This window comes from Mauremys reevesii, linkage group 4, assembly GCF_016161935.1.
Source record: "Mauremys reevesii isolate NIE-2019 linkage group 4, ASM1616193v1, whole genome shotgun sequence".
In the NCBI taxonomy this organism is placed as follows: Eukaryota; Metazoa; Chordata; order Testudines; family Geoemydidae; genus Mauremys; species Mauremys reevesii.
This window is the reverse complement of record NC_052626.1, coordinates 31142711-31159143: the sequence shown is the minus strand read 5'-3', so window position 1 is coordinate 31159143 and position 16433 is coordinate 31142711. Positions and strand designations below refer to the sequence as shown.

The 16433-nt window shown below is 44.1% G+C and overlaps 1 protein-coding gene across 6 annotated transcripts in view; it reads right to left on the bottom strand.

Moving 5' to 3' along the window:
* TTC7B (tetratricopeptide repeat domain 7B) overlaps nt 1-16433 on the bottom strand; it is a 310511-nt gene that overhangs the window by 165596 nt on the left and 128482 nt on the right. For all 6 annotated transcript variants that reach the window (XM_039537948.1, XM_039537945.1, XM_039537947.1 and 3 more), the window contains 2 exons: nt 7529-7592; nt 583-720 (listed from right to left, as the gene is read on the bottom strand). In XM_039537948.1, coding sequence (XP_039393882.1) covers nt 583-720; nt 7529-7592 — 202 coding nt within the window. The remainder of the gene's footprint in view (nt 1-582; nt 721-7528; nt 7593-16433) is intronic.

Genomic DNA, 16433 nt, shown 5'->3' with positions numbered 1-16433 from the left:
GGAGAAAAACCTTCTCTTCTGCAAAGAGCTTGATTACCCATTATGCATTTGAGAAATAGGAGATTACACTTTAAAATGCCCTAAACATGTAAAAAGGCATATCTAAAAAGAACAGATTTCTATATTATATAATTAAATAAAACTCTTCAGACATCATATGCAATTTCTATAGCAGAGATCTGAAGAGACAAATAATGAGGGAGAAGCTCATTATTAGCTATATAAAAGCCAGGTATTATTACTATTATTATTATGAACAGCATTTTAGAGCAGTCCCAATGCTATGAGACCAAGCGGGGAAATTATATAAAATACTTACCTCAAAAGAAATAGTTTCATAAATTCCTTTTCCAGCTACTCACTAATGAGGATGTATTTATAATACAATTGTTATGGTAGAAGATTTTTTATGAAACTGTTTAGACCCTTTTACTACAACATAACTGAACAGAGTAGTAAATTCATGGCAGTTTTTGTTTTCAAATGACCATAGACAGTTTTGTCATCTACATTTCATATATGTTAACAGTTGGAAACAAACTGAAGACATGGCACTGGAAATATTTACTATTAAAGACGTACCTCTGATAGCATTTCATATTGACCTCTTCTCCCTAAGGCAATTGTAAGCAAATCGTAGACCACAGATGCACTTTGCAAACTGATGATGCGATCATTTTTGTGCTCTGGTATTCTGCTCAGTACAGCATCACGGTTAGCCTGGAAGACAACACCAAGAAGAAACCTAGGGTGTTAGTCTAATCTGACTCACATTTTGATTCTGGTCATTATTAATATGTTTCAACATATCAATCATCACTGGAAGCAAGTGACCAAACAAGATAGCAACTGCTGCTCATTTTGCATTTGATTACTTGTATTTAAACAAAAGACTATTTGATGCCATTTTTTCACACTACTTTTTGTGAGGGATTTAATATACAAATTAACCCTAATCCAGTGTTTCTGTAACTGATTTACTTTCATTGTTATGTTTTAACTGTATAAAACAGAGGAAAATAATTTTGTTAAAAATTATCTAAGCTGAAGCTATACTTTGTGGTTTGACTCTGGCATAATTAGTGCTTTACAGCAACTCCTCACTTAAAGTCGTCCCAGTTAACGCTGTTTCCTTGCTGATCAATTAGGGAACATGCTCGTTTAAAGTTGAGCAATACTCCCTTATAATGTCATTTGGCAGCCGCCTGCTTTGTCCACTGCTTGCAGGAAGAGCAGCCTGTTGCAGCTACCTGGTGGGGGCTTGGAACCAGGGTGGACTGGCAGCCCCCCCATCAGCTCCCCGCTCCCTTAAATTCCCTGTTTGGCAGCCGCCCAGCAGGCTATCAATTGCTGGCAGTTCAGCTGTCCCTCCCTCCACTGCCACATGCTATTCCTGCCCTCTGCCTTGGAGCTGCTCCCCAGAGCCTCCTGCTTTCTGTGCGGGGGGGAGGGGGAGGCACTCTAATGTCAGGGTGCTCCCCTCCCCCCTGCTCCTGCACCCCGCGTACCCCATCTTCCATAGAGCAGGGGGGGACACGACAGGGCTCAGGATGGAGGGAGCTTCCTGGCAGCAGCTGCCATCTCAGCTTGCTGATCTACTTAAAAAGGCAGTGTACTTAAAGGAGCATCTCTCTCTCCCACACACGGTGTGTGTCTCTGTCTGCCATGCTATCTCCCCTCCCTCCATTTGTGCTGCCTTGTAGAGTGTGAGACTATTTTAACAACAAGTTAACCCTTGAGGGCTCAGCCAATTGCTAGTTCGTCATTTAGCAGTAAGGCATTCCCTGGGAAATATCCCACCCTCTGACTTCATCACCTCAACCAAGCCTCACAATCATTATCTCTGTGTACCAGTATTAAATTGTTTGTTTAAAACACTTATACTGTGTGTATATATATATATAAAATATAGTCTTTTGTCTGGCGACAAAAATTTCCCTGGAACCTAACCCCCCTATTTACATTAATTCTTATGGGGAAATTGGATTCGCTTAACATCGTTTCGCTTAGTCACATTTTTCAGGAACATAACTACAACATTAAGCGAGGAGTTACTGTATTGTCTTTTGCATCAAAATAATGTACAACTTTGCTGATTGACAGGCTGTTGGGGTCTTCCATCCTTCTTTTGTTCCACTTAACTTCATCTTCTGAAGGTCATGACAGTGTCCTCTCTATGGGATGAATAAACAGTCTCTTCCAAAGATAACCCACACCAATACAGTTCAATGTAAACTCCATAAGAAGGGCCTTATACAAGAAGCTCAGCCTCGCCGATCCTATGGCTCAAGCGTTGCACAGAAACGTGTGCATATTGACAACACTCTGCACTTCTCATGTGCCTTTCATCTGATGGATTTCAAAATATTTTACGAAGACTAATGAATTACAACACACCTTTTTACAAATAGGCATACTGAGGTACAGGCAGATTAAATCAACTTGCCCAGGTTAACAGAGGAAGTCTTTTGTAGAGCAGAGATAAAATTCAAGTCTCCTGATGCCCAGTGCTATGAGTTAACGAGAAGACCACTTGTACGCCACTGTCTAGAACTTTAAAAGGTTACTCTAAAACCAACCTCTTCTATTCTCCATCACATCTTATCACAAAACCACCAGTCTGAATATGCCTTGTCTTGATGTCCTCTAATTACAGTAAAAGCTCTAATTCTATATGCTTTTACAATCAAATTTAGAATTTCAGTTCAAAATTTCATTGTTGTAGACTACAGACTTGAATTTTTATGGGTTACTATAATGTGAAACAAAGTAAAGATCTGAAGTGAGAGGAGCCCAAGGTTTTTGTTTTGTTTTGTTGTGTTTAAATATTAATGACAGTCAGAGGACCCTCTAGAGAATTGAAGAGCAAGTTGACAACTGCATTTATTCACCTATTAATTTCATCTAGCTAGAAACCAACATTATTTTTAGCAACTTGTTTTAATTCCAACTTAAGTTTAATTTCTATATAGTTTATAGATTCACATTAGAAGTCAGAATGGACAGCCTTCATTCCCCCGTTATAGGAAGATGAAAAATCACACACATTAAAATCTGAAGTACTTTTTAGCTATTTTAACTGGCTAACGTTTTAGGCTCTGAAAACACTGGATGAAAAAGTCAATAAAATCAGGATAATCAAACACTAAGTGGTAAATTTTCAAAGTGGTACATGGGGAGTTACACGCACAAATACTCCATTAGTTGTGAACTTAGCTGCCCACATCTTCCTTTGAAAATGTACTCCCATATGTGTAGAAGAATTGGTTTTCTTTTGATCAACAAGTAGTTGGCATTTACATTCTCCACTGTATAAATATTTAGTCAGCTTCAAAATCTCTTACTTTTATGGTTGCATATGTAATCATGGTAACATCATGTTAGTGGCACTCACTGCTTCCTGCCTCTCAGATGCAGTCAGCTGTGACAAAAACACTGCTGCTGGTACCATGGTAGGCTATACCAGTGTGAGAGTAGGGACAATTCTCCCACCCTAAGTATTAAAAACAAATTTAAAATTGCTTGAAGTAGGAAAAGAACCTCCATATACGTATGTGTGATTACTTTAAAGGTCCAGTGACTCAGAACTGCTTACGAGTCTGACCCCTCTACAGGATCTTACTTAGATAAGCAAAGCAAAGGTAGGCATGTACTTCATATGTATGGGAGCCAGAGTACAAGGGCACCTTATAACAGCAACAATGATAATACTGCAGCTGGCTCTCTGCACTACTCATGAGAGTACTGTGGTAGCAGTAGTCAGTGCAACTATCATAATGTTAAACGGTAGGAGACACTTCCTACTCTTAAATGTAAAAGACAAGCTGAACTCTATAAGACAATCACACTTACAAATCACAGTTATATATCTTTCTAGAGTTGTCCTTTTCTTAAAGATTACAATTTAAGCTTTACCCATCAAAGTGTCCTTTCCGACTCAGACAGATTGAGGGGACATTCAAGGTGGCAAAAAATTGACTACTGGAAATGATCTATTTAGGAGACTATGCAATTTCTGGAAATGTTCTGCATCAGGACTGTTTCAAATAGGAAGAATGATGATAGCAATACCAATATTTACGAGCTATCATATTAACAAGTTTTTTCAGCTAAATAGAAGTAGTGAAAATATTTTCATGAGTTTTGAAAATAAATGACCAAAATAACCATTTTTATAATTTACTGCAATACATGAAAGCACTTAGCGCTTTTGAAAATTTCACCCTTTGATTCAATATAAGCAGGGAAAAAGTTTCAGATTCATTATACGAAGTGAAAAGATTACTCCTGGGGGAATTCTGCACCAAAAAATTGTAAATGCTGTACACAATATTTTAAAATTCTGCAAAATTCTGCCTATTTTAGTTGTCATAATAATACAATATACAGTGTATATATATATATATATATATATATATATACATATATATATACACACACATATATACATATATATATACACACACACAGTAAAAGCGTTCTTATCCGGCATGTTGACGGAATGGGGGTGCCAGTAAGTGAAAAATGATGGTTAACTAAGAGGGAGAGAGTTTGGGTACAGGAGGGGATGCGCGGTGCTGGGGCGAGAGGGGGTGCGGCATGTGGGCTGTGGGAGGGATTTTGGCTGTGGGAGGGGGCTGGGGGCACGGGAAGGGGTGCTGGATCTGGGGGCGGCTCCCCGCAAGCATCGACCTGTCTCATCTGCTCCTAGGCGGAGGCGTGGCAGGCAGCTCTGTGTGCTGCCTCTGCCCACAGGCACTGCACCACAGCGCCCATTGGCCATGGTTCCCAGCCAATGGGAGCTGCAGAAACAGCGCTCGGGGTGGCACCTGTGGGCAGAGGCAGCACACAAAACCGCCTGCCACGCCTCGTATAGGAGCAGCTGGGACAGGTTGCCGCTTGCGGGGATCTGCCCAAGATGAGCGGGCCCCTCGATCCAACACCCCAAACATCCCCTCCCGCATTCCAAGCCCCTCCCATACCCAAACTCTGTCCTAAAGCCCGCACTCCACACCCCTTCTTGCGCCACAACCCCCTGCTAGCCCCACGTCAACTGGACTATATGCTGACATTTCAATTAAGATCAGAAATGCTGGATTATAGAGCTTTCCGGTTGGTGAAATGCCTGGTAAAACAGCTTTTACTGTAATCACACCAGTTTCAATTATTTTTGGCCATTTATTTCAAAATACCTGTCAGCAAGTATGTCTGTCACAATACAGACAATAAGAGATTCATGAAATGTTTTTTGACAAATAGATTCCTTGCTCGGCATATTAAGACAGAACTTGGAGTAATAATTCATTTAAACTACAGTACAGAACCGTATAAGCAGTGCAAAGACTTGGGGGAGTCAAGGGTAACGGAGGAGCCAAGGGAGAGGGAAGTAATTGCTGGGAAGGAGCCTGGGTATGAACCTGAAGGGCTGTTGGGTGTGGGTGGGAAAAGTATGGATCAGTTTTTTTGAGGGTGCAGGGTGGGATTGTTAGGATGTGTCCCCCATGCAGACCCGGGCTGATGTCTAGCCTCTCCCATTCAGTCAGGCACATCTGCCCCAGTGCCCATGTGTCCCTACTCCCCCATGTATCCTTGCACCCCCGTCCCTCGACCCTGACACCCACTCCCCCCATCCCCATGTGTCCCCGCATCCCTGTCCCGTGTCCATGCACCTCCACCCCCTGTCCCCGTAACTGTTCCCCCACTCAACTACCCTGTCCCCATATGGTCCTACACCTCTCTCCCCATGTGTCCATGCACCCCGTCCTCATGTGGCTGTGCCCCCACTCAACCACACCTTTTCCCCTCGGTAGCTCTGCACCCCCTCCACCTAGGTGGCCCTGCGCCTCCACTCCCATTCAGCTCCTGCTCCAGTCTGTCCTCCCTCTCTAGGCCTTATGAGCACCGTCTGACCCCTCAGCAGCCCCATGCTGTCTGTCGCCCCATATCCCCTGCCTCCTGACTTGGTCTGACAGGTGCTGTGAAGAAGGCAGGCTCTTTCTCTTCCCCACCGTAGCTGGAGCTGGACAGAAATGGATGCTGTGTTCTAGTGCCACACCACCCTCTGGTGGACAAAAGGTGGAATCACAGCAACGTTTCAGAAGGAGCTTTTTTCTGCAAAAAATATGTGCAGCAATGAAATATGCACGTGCACAGTGGGACAGAATTCCCCCAGGAGTAAAAGATTTTGTATTGAACGTTTTAAGAGCATGGGATGTAAGTGACCTTGCATTAGTAAGTTACCAGCAGGCAGGAGATCAATGATTAGGAAAGCTCTGCTAGAGCAGTAGTATGGCACCGTTTTAACAGGTGTCAATAAAGGCATTGAAAGGAAACAACCACAGGGGAAAATCAAGGCTTTATAAAAAACACAACACCAGTAACATCCTATGATGCCTTATACAGATGATATGCCAATATCAAGAGTTATTTGAAACTTGAGTGAGATCTGCATTTTAAAGCACTTCAGAAAGAATTCTTGGCCATATACACATTGAATAGGTCACACGTGGGCAAACTACGGCCCACAGGCCACATTCAGACCTGTGGGACCATCCTGCCCGGCCCCTGAGCTGCCGGCTGGGGAGCCTAGTCCCCAGCCCCTCCCCTGCTGTCCCACCTCCCCCGCAGCCACGCTACCACGTGGGCCGTGCTCTGACCCACCGTTCATGCTGGGCAGCACAGCTGTCTCTGGCTGGGTGTCGTGGCTGCGAGTTCCTGCTGCTGGTAAGGGGGTGAGGGTTGGTAAGGGAGCAGGGATTCTGGGGGGCAGTCAGAGAGGAGGGGGCGGAGGTTGGAGGGGGCTCAAGGGAACAGGGAGGGTTGGGAGTGGGAGTCCCGGGGGCAGGGATATGGATGGGGTAGGAAGGGCAATCAGGGGACAGGAAGCAGGGGGTGTTGGATAAGGGGGTGGGATCCCAGGGGGCAGTTAGGGGCAGGGAGTCCCGGGAGGGGGTGGTCAGGGGACAAGGAGCAGAGGGCAGTTGGATGGGTTGGAGGTTCTGAGGGGGGGAGTCAGGGGCGGGAGCCAGGCAGTTTGGGGAGGCACAGCCTTCCCTACCCGGCCCTTCATACAATTGCGCAACACCAATGTGACCCTCAGGCCAACAAGTTTGCTCACCCCTGGAATAGGTACATGTATCTAATTTTTGGTTTTCATGATTACAACAAAAACTACTTGAATTTTCAAGTTTGCTTGTCTGAATGGCAGCAGCTATTGTAACAGCTGTTCACACTGATGTGATGCCAAGTGAAGGACCTGGTTTTGGGAACAGATTCTACCTCTCCTCCCTAAAACTAAAGGAAGGGTAGGTTCAGCCCAGAGACAATGCACTTAGTCTCAAAAAGAAAGAGGAACTCAGAATCATAATACACTCACAGCACTTCCTGCTGGCTCCCTGTCAGAGTAGCAATAACTTTAGTCCCAGAAGGAACTGCTCTTGTAGGTTCGTAACAGGAAATGACAAAATGTGCTCTAAAGACAAATGAAAGAAGTGACATAATTTTTTTTTAAAACAGCTGTTTAACTTACCATAGATTCACTAATCAGCAACAACAATAGGGCTTCTTCTGTGTTTTCTTGAGGACAAAAAATGCTGTCAAAAACAAAAACTTTAGTATTTATTAAAATACAAGTAGAGCATATTACCCTTAAGAATGGTGTACATAACATCAAATGTTTCTATGATTAGTATATTTTTAATATTCAGAAAAAATGAAAATCTCTATACATTAGAATTTTAGTTTCAATGATTAGTTTTATTTCAATACTTTGATTTGCCTTTAAAAAAATAAGTTGGCAAAACAGAATGAACAGAAGCACCAGACTGATCAGAGTTGAAAACAAACAGTGCAAATATCCCAAATACCATTTAATTTTGACAGCTGTAAAAAAAAAAAAAGGCAGTATTCACAATTAAACCTCCCACTCTACTTGTAAGTGTGCATGAACTGCAACCATTCATGAATAGCAACAAGGGCATATTAAAATAGATTATCCCTCAGCTTACAAGAATAGGATATTGATTACATTTTAGCAATGTTTGGACTCCATTTGCATTATCTCTGCATTAGATATATTTAAGATTCCTCTTACTGATGCTGTACTGTATAGCTCACTATTAAAACCAAAAGCCACTCCAGTTTCTGCCTTTTCTGTGGACCATCACTCTCATCACTTCCTAAGCACTTAAAACATTTATTTCCAATTACTTAATTCTGAAGGCCCCTGCCAGCCTATGCAACAGATTGCAGAAAGCAGTTATCCAGACACATTCCACAAGGCCACAACTCCCCTCTGGTGCAGGGGTTGGGGGTGAGGGTAGAGAAGTAAAATCTGTACCAGGTACAGAGCTAGGACCCTCCTACTCTCTCAAAGCAAAGGGAAACCAGGCATCAAATTGTGACCCAGTCAGGATTTGGTGTCTGGTCTGTTCCTGGGGTAGAGCATCTATATTCTGCTCTTTACTCAGTGCTTGTGGTTACTCTACAATCAAGCTCTTACTAATGAGCTAAATTTCTCTCACCACTACTAGACACTGCCTTATAGGTATTATGGAATTTGCCTAAACTACACTGAATTACTGAGAGGGAACTAAGGGTTGTCTAAGATTTAGACATTTTTTATTTCTTAAAGATGCCTCAAATTTAACAGGAAATTTACCATGAAACCGTGAAATCATTTTAGACAAATAGCAGGTTTGATCTCAAGAATAGTGCCTCTCCACTTTTTTAAAATAGATGGGCTATTATCAATGCAAGTCGATCTCCATGTCTCTTTTTGGACATTAAAGTAAGGGTACGAAATCATTTCCAAGACTAACTATTTTTTATGTAATAAAGAAGTTTCAACACATAGTTAAGACTGCTGGCACTACCAAAAGCTGCCAGAAATGGAATAACGCATCTGTTAAGAAACTTGGCTTCTTTATTGCTTTAAAGAAACACTTCAGAGAGGTGATATACAAACCTATAAATATTTTAGTATTTCTCTAACAAGCTGACAGAAGAACTAAATGGGCTCCGCTCACAGAAGTCCATAGTGCTAAATGAAACAACTAGACAATAAAAAAAAAGGGTGAGTTTTGAGATCTTAAGAATCTGAAGGCAAATATTTTAAGCTACACCCACAGTGTTAATGTTTATCTATTGATTCCCTCTCCAGTTTAATTAAATGATGGTTACTTACCTGTAACTGGAGGTTCTTTGAGATGTGTGAACCTATGTGTATTACACATGTGGGTACAAGGACACAGGCAGTATAGATATTTGCAATATTGTCATTCCAAAGGCTGAGTCTGCAAGAGAGGTTTGGACTAAAGTATAATGCTTTGTGGCAGTGTTACAAGTGTCCAGTATAGGTATTTCTTGGAGAAATGCTACTGAAATTGCCTGTGCCCTAAAGAATGGGCTCTCACCCCATCCAGGGGAGGGAGATGGGCTAACCGATAGCAAAAGGAGGATACATCCAGAAATCCACTTAGAAATCTCTCTGAGCAGATATTGCTTGCCCCCCATGCTCACTCTCCTACAACTACAAACAATCTAGGTATTTTTCTAAATGTCCTCTTTCTTCGCAAGTGGAACCCAAAGCTCGTCAGATATTGAAGAAATGAAATGTCCTCTCCTCACTGGAGGCATGAGGTTTCAGAATGAATATCAATACAACAGATACATTTATGTGGAACTCAGAAACAGTCTTAGGGATGAATTTCAGGTAGAAGTGAAGGGATGTGTTATCTTTATGAAAAGTAGTGTGGGCCAGTTCACTAGTTGGCCACAAGTGCTCCCATCTCACACACCAACCTGGCTGATGTGATGGCGATGAGGGCAACTTTCACAGACTAGTGGACACCAAGCACCTGGCCAACACTTCGAGTACTTACCAGGCCACCCTTTGAAGTATAAGACTGAAATACCATTGAAGTGCTGGCTTCACTACTGGTGGGAAGGCCCTAGTGAGGCACTTTAGGAATCTGGTTGTTATCAGGCGACTAAAAATAGAACAGCCACCTACCAGTGGGTTGAGAGCACTGATTGCTGCTAGGTAGACCTGAAGAGAGCTAACAGAAAGGCCCAGTGTCTTGAGAGTGAGGAGATTATCTAAAATAGCAGGAATACCTGCTATCTCTGGAGATAACTGGTTTTGTTGCACCCAGGTAGAGAAATGCTGCCATTTAGCTTGATGGAATTTCTGATGGAGTCTTCTCTTAAGATCAGTCTGAACGGCCTCCAAACATGCTCTATGTCTGAGACCCATCCAAATACCAAGATCTGAGGCAAAAAGAGTCTGGGTTGGAATATCTGATACCACTATTCTCCTGCATTATCAGAGCTGGAAGATGCTGGATGCTAATGGGATAACTGGTTAACTTTCATAGGAGATCCAGAAATCGGAACTCTGTGGACCAGTTGGGTTCATTGAGAATGACTCATGTTTTATTGTGATTAATCCAGACGAGACGCAATAAATTGATCCCTGATACATCGAACACTACCCACTGATCTGGCGGGTAGTATAGATGTACCCTCAGTGTGTTTATCCTATTTGTTTGCATTTATATATCTGGAGTTAGGAGAATAAAATATAAATGTGTATCTCTGATGTAAACATATTAAGTGGAGACCATTAAGGGTACTCCAGAAACAATCAGTTGTAAATGGCCTTACTTACTTGAAAGCTTTCCTGTGTATGTGTGGGCTAGCCCATGGGGAATGGAGACTAGGGGTTTTACAGTGACATGTGATCATGTCACCTGATAATGAAATCCATCTTAAATCTGGTACTTTTCCATTTAGGAGGAGGAGTGGGGACTGAGAGAGACAAAAGACTCTCGCCTTGTGCCAAAGCTATAAAATGGGGTGGGAGGGGGGAAGAGCAGGACAAAAGGGGATGCCAGTCATGAGAAAACCCCTGCTTACCACCTAAGATGTCTGCTGGATCTAACAAAGACTGTACCGGGGGAAAGGATTGGGCCCAGATTAGGAAGGAGTCTAGTCTATGAAAGAAGCTTATTGGAACATCTTTGAGGGTGAGATATTTACCTGTAATCAGTTTATTAATGTATTAGGCTTAGACTTGTGTGTTTTATTTTATTTTGCTTTGTGACTTACTTTGTTCTGGCTGTTATTACTTGAAGCCACTTAAATCTTACCTTTTATACTTAATAAAATCACTTTTGTTTATTGATAAACCCAGAGTAAGTGATTAATACGTGGGGGAGCAAACAGCTGTGCATCTCTCTCTATCAGCGATATAGAGGGCAAACAATTTACAAATTTACCCTGTATAAGCTTTATACAGAATAAAATGGATTTATTTGGGGTTTGGATCCCATTGGGAGCTGCGTGTCTCGGTGCTGGAGACAGGTAAACTGCTGAGCTGTTTTGGTTAAAGTCTGCAGCCTTGGAGGCATGGCCCAGACCCTGAGCCTGTGTTGCAGCTGGCTAGTGTGTCTGGCTCAACAAGGCAGGATTCTGAAGTCCCAAACTAGCAGGGAAAATGTGTCAGAGATAATTTAAGCACATCAGGTAACAGTCTCAAGGGGATCTCTGTGACCAAACCCGTCACAGGATGAATGTCCACGTGGAAATATACATCCTTCATGTTGGGAGCCACGAACCACATCCTTTCCTGACGGGCATGGATTATTGATGACAATGTAATCACCTGGAATTTCAGCTTTCGAATAAAGATGCTCAGTTGCCAAAGGTCCAGAATCGGTCTATACCCTCTCTCTTTTTTGGGAATCAGGAAATACGAGGAGTTGAACCCTCACCTCTTGATACTGAGGTGGAACACATTCTATTGCCTCTCAGTGTAAGAGGGATTTTGCCTCCCATTGAAGAAACATCTTGTGAGAGTGGTCCCCGAAGTGGGACTGGGAAGGAGAGGAACTCCATAGATCATCCCTGATGGATAATCTCCAAAACCCAACTGCCCTTTATGATCAACCTCCAGTTATGGGCAAAGAGAGAGAGAGAGACAGTACCCAAAAATAATGGGAGGAAGAGGTAGGTGGCTTCAGTGGTGGTAGGCAAGTCTCGACTAGTATGTCAAAAATAGCTGTTGGCGGGTGGTTGAGAGTGAGAAAAGGCTGTGGCAGTGGAGGGGGTTATGAAGCAAGGCCTCTGAACGCTCTGTTTCCATAGAGGCTTGGCTGGGCGCTGGTAATACGGTATATGAGGAGGGGGCGATTTTAGTTTACAAGATTGTCTCTGGTGTTTCCTCCTGGGGGTTGAGTATAAATCACCAGGTAATGCACAGTCAATCTCCAGTCCTTTAATGAATAAAGGGACTCTCCGTTTCTTTCATTAAAGAGATTTGACTCAAAGGGGAGGGACGCCCTAGGAAACCCTTACAATTGCAGACAAGAGTCACTCCTCTTGACCAAGCCAGTGGCCAGACTTGTGGAAGCGGTGTCTGTCATATCCAACATGGCCTGGAGAGCTGTTTTTGCTACTAGCCTTCCCTCATCTAAAAGAGACTGAAACTGGGCTCTGTCCTTTGTGGGAAGCTTGTCAATGAAGTTCATATGCCTGGAATAGTTGTTAGAGTCATATTTCGCTAACAGAACCTGGTAGTTATGACACAAAACTGCAAGCCTGGGGAAGAGAAGGGAAGACTTTCCCCCCCAGGAGGTCCAGTCCCTTAAAGCCCTTATCTGCTGGGATAGCCCTTGGATAGTATGTCCGAGCCTTTTCTGTAGGCACTGTACCATTAGTGAGTTGGGAGCAGGGTGGGAGAATAAAAATTCAGTTCCTTTGTCAGGAACAAAATATTGCCTCTCAGCAATTTTTGGCATAGGGGCACAGGATGCTGAAGTGTGCCATACTGCTCTTGCTGGTTCTAGTATGGCCTTATTAATTGGAAGAGACACCTTACTTGGTCCCTTAGGTTGTAAGATATCCAGAAGCCAACGTTGCGGGTCCTGGACCTCCTCTTGTGGAATCTGGAGGTCACTGGCAACTCTCTGCAGTAGTTCCTGGTACTGCCAATGGTAATCCAGTAGAGATGGCAAATAAGAACTGATCATTTCATACAAGGATGATGATGAGACACCTGTTGGAATCTGTGGATTCGGGTCAACCTCTTCCTCCTTGCACCTTGACAGACCCAGTTGGCAGGAGGGAGAAGAGCAGTACAATTCTCGAGAAGGGTCCAGGCACCTGCCATAAGGATCCCACGGACCCCAATAAAGCCAGAAAAAGGTACCAACCGGTTGGAGGGGACTCTAAGGGAATCAGTATGGCAATCTGGGGATGAGGGGGCAGTAATACCCTAAGGAACAAGGAGCATGACTCCTTGATTGTCTGCAGTGTGCATGTAGCCATGTTGGTCCCAGGATACTGAAGAAGAGCTCTGTGTGGCTTGAAAGCTTGTTTCTCTCACCAAAAGAAGTTGGTCCAATAAAAGATATTACCTCGCCCATCTTGAATTTCCTTGAATATCTGTCAGGGCTCCTCTGTCTCTGCGGATATACCAGAGCATCTACTACAGGGGTGGGCAAACTACGGCCCGTGGGCTGCATCCAGCCTGTCGGACCTTTTAATCCAGCCCTCGAGCTCCCGCCGGCGAGTGGGGTTGGGAGCTTTCCCTGCTCCGGTGCTCCAGCTGGGGAGTGGGGTCAGGGGCTTGCCTTGCTCTGCTCCGCGCAGCACAGCTCCCTGAAGCAGGGGCAGCCAGGGGGCTCCGCATGCTGCCCCCACCCCAAGTGCTGGCTCTGCAGCTCCCATTGGCTGGGATCCCAGCACAGAGCACCTTCCTGTACCCCCAAACCCCTCATCTCTAACCCCACCCCAGAGTCTGAATCCCCAACTGGAGCCCTCATCCCCGCCCCCCCCCCCGCCCCAGTGCGCCCCAGATGGCCCTCCATACAATTTCCATACTGAGATGTGTCTGTCAGGTCAAAAAGTTTGCCCACTCAGATGTGACTCATCTGAGTCCGAAAACTGCTCTACTGGTAGCAGCAGGGCTGTCTTTACTGAAGCACTCCTGCCCGAGGTTTGGAGATAGGATGGCTTCTGGGACACTGACTAGGCTCCTCCTCCAGAGTAATTATGTCCCTCAAGAAGGCCAAGCTGGAGAGAAGTGGAGACTGTGGGTAAGGGAGGAATATATCCTCTGGCGTTATGTAAGTCTACGTACACTCTGAGCACCAGAGGTTATGGCAGTTAAGTTTTAAAGACCCAGCGCATCCATGGCAGCTGGATAGTCCTTAGACGAATTCAGTGATATCGAGATTTGCCAGGACCAGCACTCAAAAACGGAACCAGCGAATGTCAGTCCTTAGGCTTCGGTACCAAGGTGACCAACTGAACCACCGGATCTTTCTTTTGACACTCTTTGCCCTTCAACCCAGATGTCTTTAGCAGAACCAGGTCCTTCAATTTTGCGCGCAAAGTCTCACCAGACCTGGAAAACCTCAGGGAGGAAACGCATCTCTTATGGACAGTCCTCAATGGGGATCTATCCTTACACTCATGGAAATGCCCACTACTCTCATGGGGAGCCCTAGAAGAAGATTCTTTTGACTTGGGTTTTGGTTGCTCTACTCCAAGGCACACGGTTGGAGAGACACTAGTAATGTGCAGGGGAGTCTCCCTGACCCTGATCAGACAGGGATCTCATAGCTTTCTGTATTAGGTGGTTCCCCAGGGGAAGTCCCCGAGCTTCTTGAGTTCTGGGTGGAAAGAGTGACAGATACCGCATTTTGCAGAGATATCCACCTCATCCAGACAATAGAGGTAGCATCGATGTTCGTCACTGATGGAAGAGGAGTGAAGTCAAGAGACGCAATTCTTTAATCCCGGGACTCTGGGCATAGTCCTGGATCCATGGTGGTGTTCCCCAACAGGGGAGAAGAAAACACACTATAATAAGTATAATATGACTTTTAATTGACTATTAAGCTAGGAAATAGAACTATTTACAAGTGTCTTTACAGACTGTACAATGAGCTGAAGGAGGACACAGGATTCTGACTCAGGCCACGTGGTAGTAAAAAGGAACTGGAGAGGCGTCGACCTGCACTGTCTCATATATTCTCAGTCAAGAGCACAAGGAGCTCTACTGTGCACATGCAGCCAACAAACACTGTTTGGAAGAATTTCCAGACTCCCTCATAGATTTCCACCACAACTTCAACTCTCCATTAAACTCTCTCTGGAACACTCCCACACTAGCATCAACTTCCTGGATATCATGCTTCAACAATGGAACATTACAGACAACCATATACAAGAAACCCACAGATCACCATGCCTACCCTTCAGAGATACAGTAACCACCCCAAACACACCAAGAAATCTGTTATCTACTGCCAGGCACTCAAGATACCACAGAAATTACTCTGAGGAGAAAGTCTGGGATATACACCTTAGCACACACAAAACCACCTTCCCAAACAATGACACTCCTCCACAGAAGTATATCACATCATGGAATAGGCCACCTAGACATCTCAAGAGAACCTGCTCCAGTACAGAAATAAAACTCTGTCTGACCACACACCCCTAGTTGTCAGCTACCATACTACACTGGAACCCATAGGGGGCATCTTCAAACTACAATCCATACTCAATGGGGACCCCACCCTGAAAGAAATCTTTCCTGAATCCCCATGTCTGGCCTTTAAACAACCCCCTAATCGCTCCAGGCTCATCATCAGAAGCAAGCTCACCACAGACCAGGACACACCAACTCAAAGCAAGACCAGAACAACAGATGCAAAACCTGCAGGCATATCTCCACTGCTACAACAATCAACCCCCCCCCCCCACACACACACACGACATACTTTTCAAGATCCCTGGATTCTACCCATGTCTATTACAACATGTGGTGTACCTCATCCAGTGCACTAAATGTCCCAACAATAATCATGTGGGTGACACCAGACAATCACTATGCTCTCAAATGAACTAACGTAGGAGATAAAAACACCCTATCACCTGTGGCTGAACATTTTTCACAAAGGGATCATGCTATTTCTGACCTATCAGTCCTCATCCTCAAAGGAAACCTGCACAAGACTTTCAAAAGACGAGCCTGGGAACTTAAATCCATTGCTATAATAGAAACTAAAAATCATGGACTGAAGAGAGACACTGGATCTATGGCTTAGTAACTCACTGACCTCTCTTTTTGTCCTATAACTGATGAGGTGTTAATGGGCCACTCTACTTTGAAAGGTCCCTTATAATATGTGCTCACTACTTATGTTAAACAATCTGTTCCATTTTGCATTTTGCTGTGACATTGGCAGTACCTTCCCAGACCTGAGGAAGAGCTCTGTGTGGCTTGAAAGCTTGTCTCTCTCACCAACAGAAGTTGGTCCAATAAAAGATCTCTCTCATATCCACCTTGTCTCTATCATACTGTGGCTAGGAAATTTTCACGGGTCTATCAGATAATTGACATTATTTGCAAGTGGACA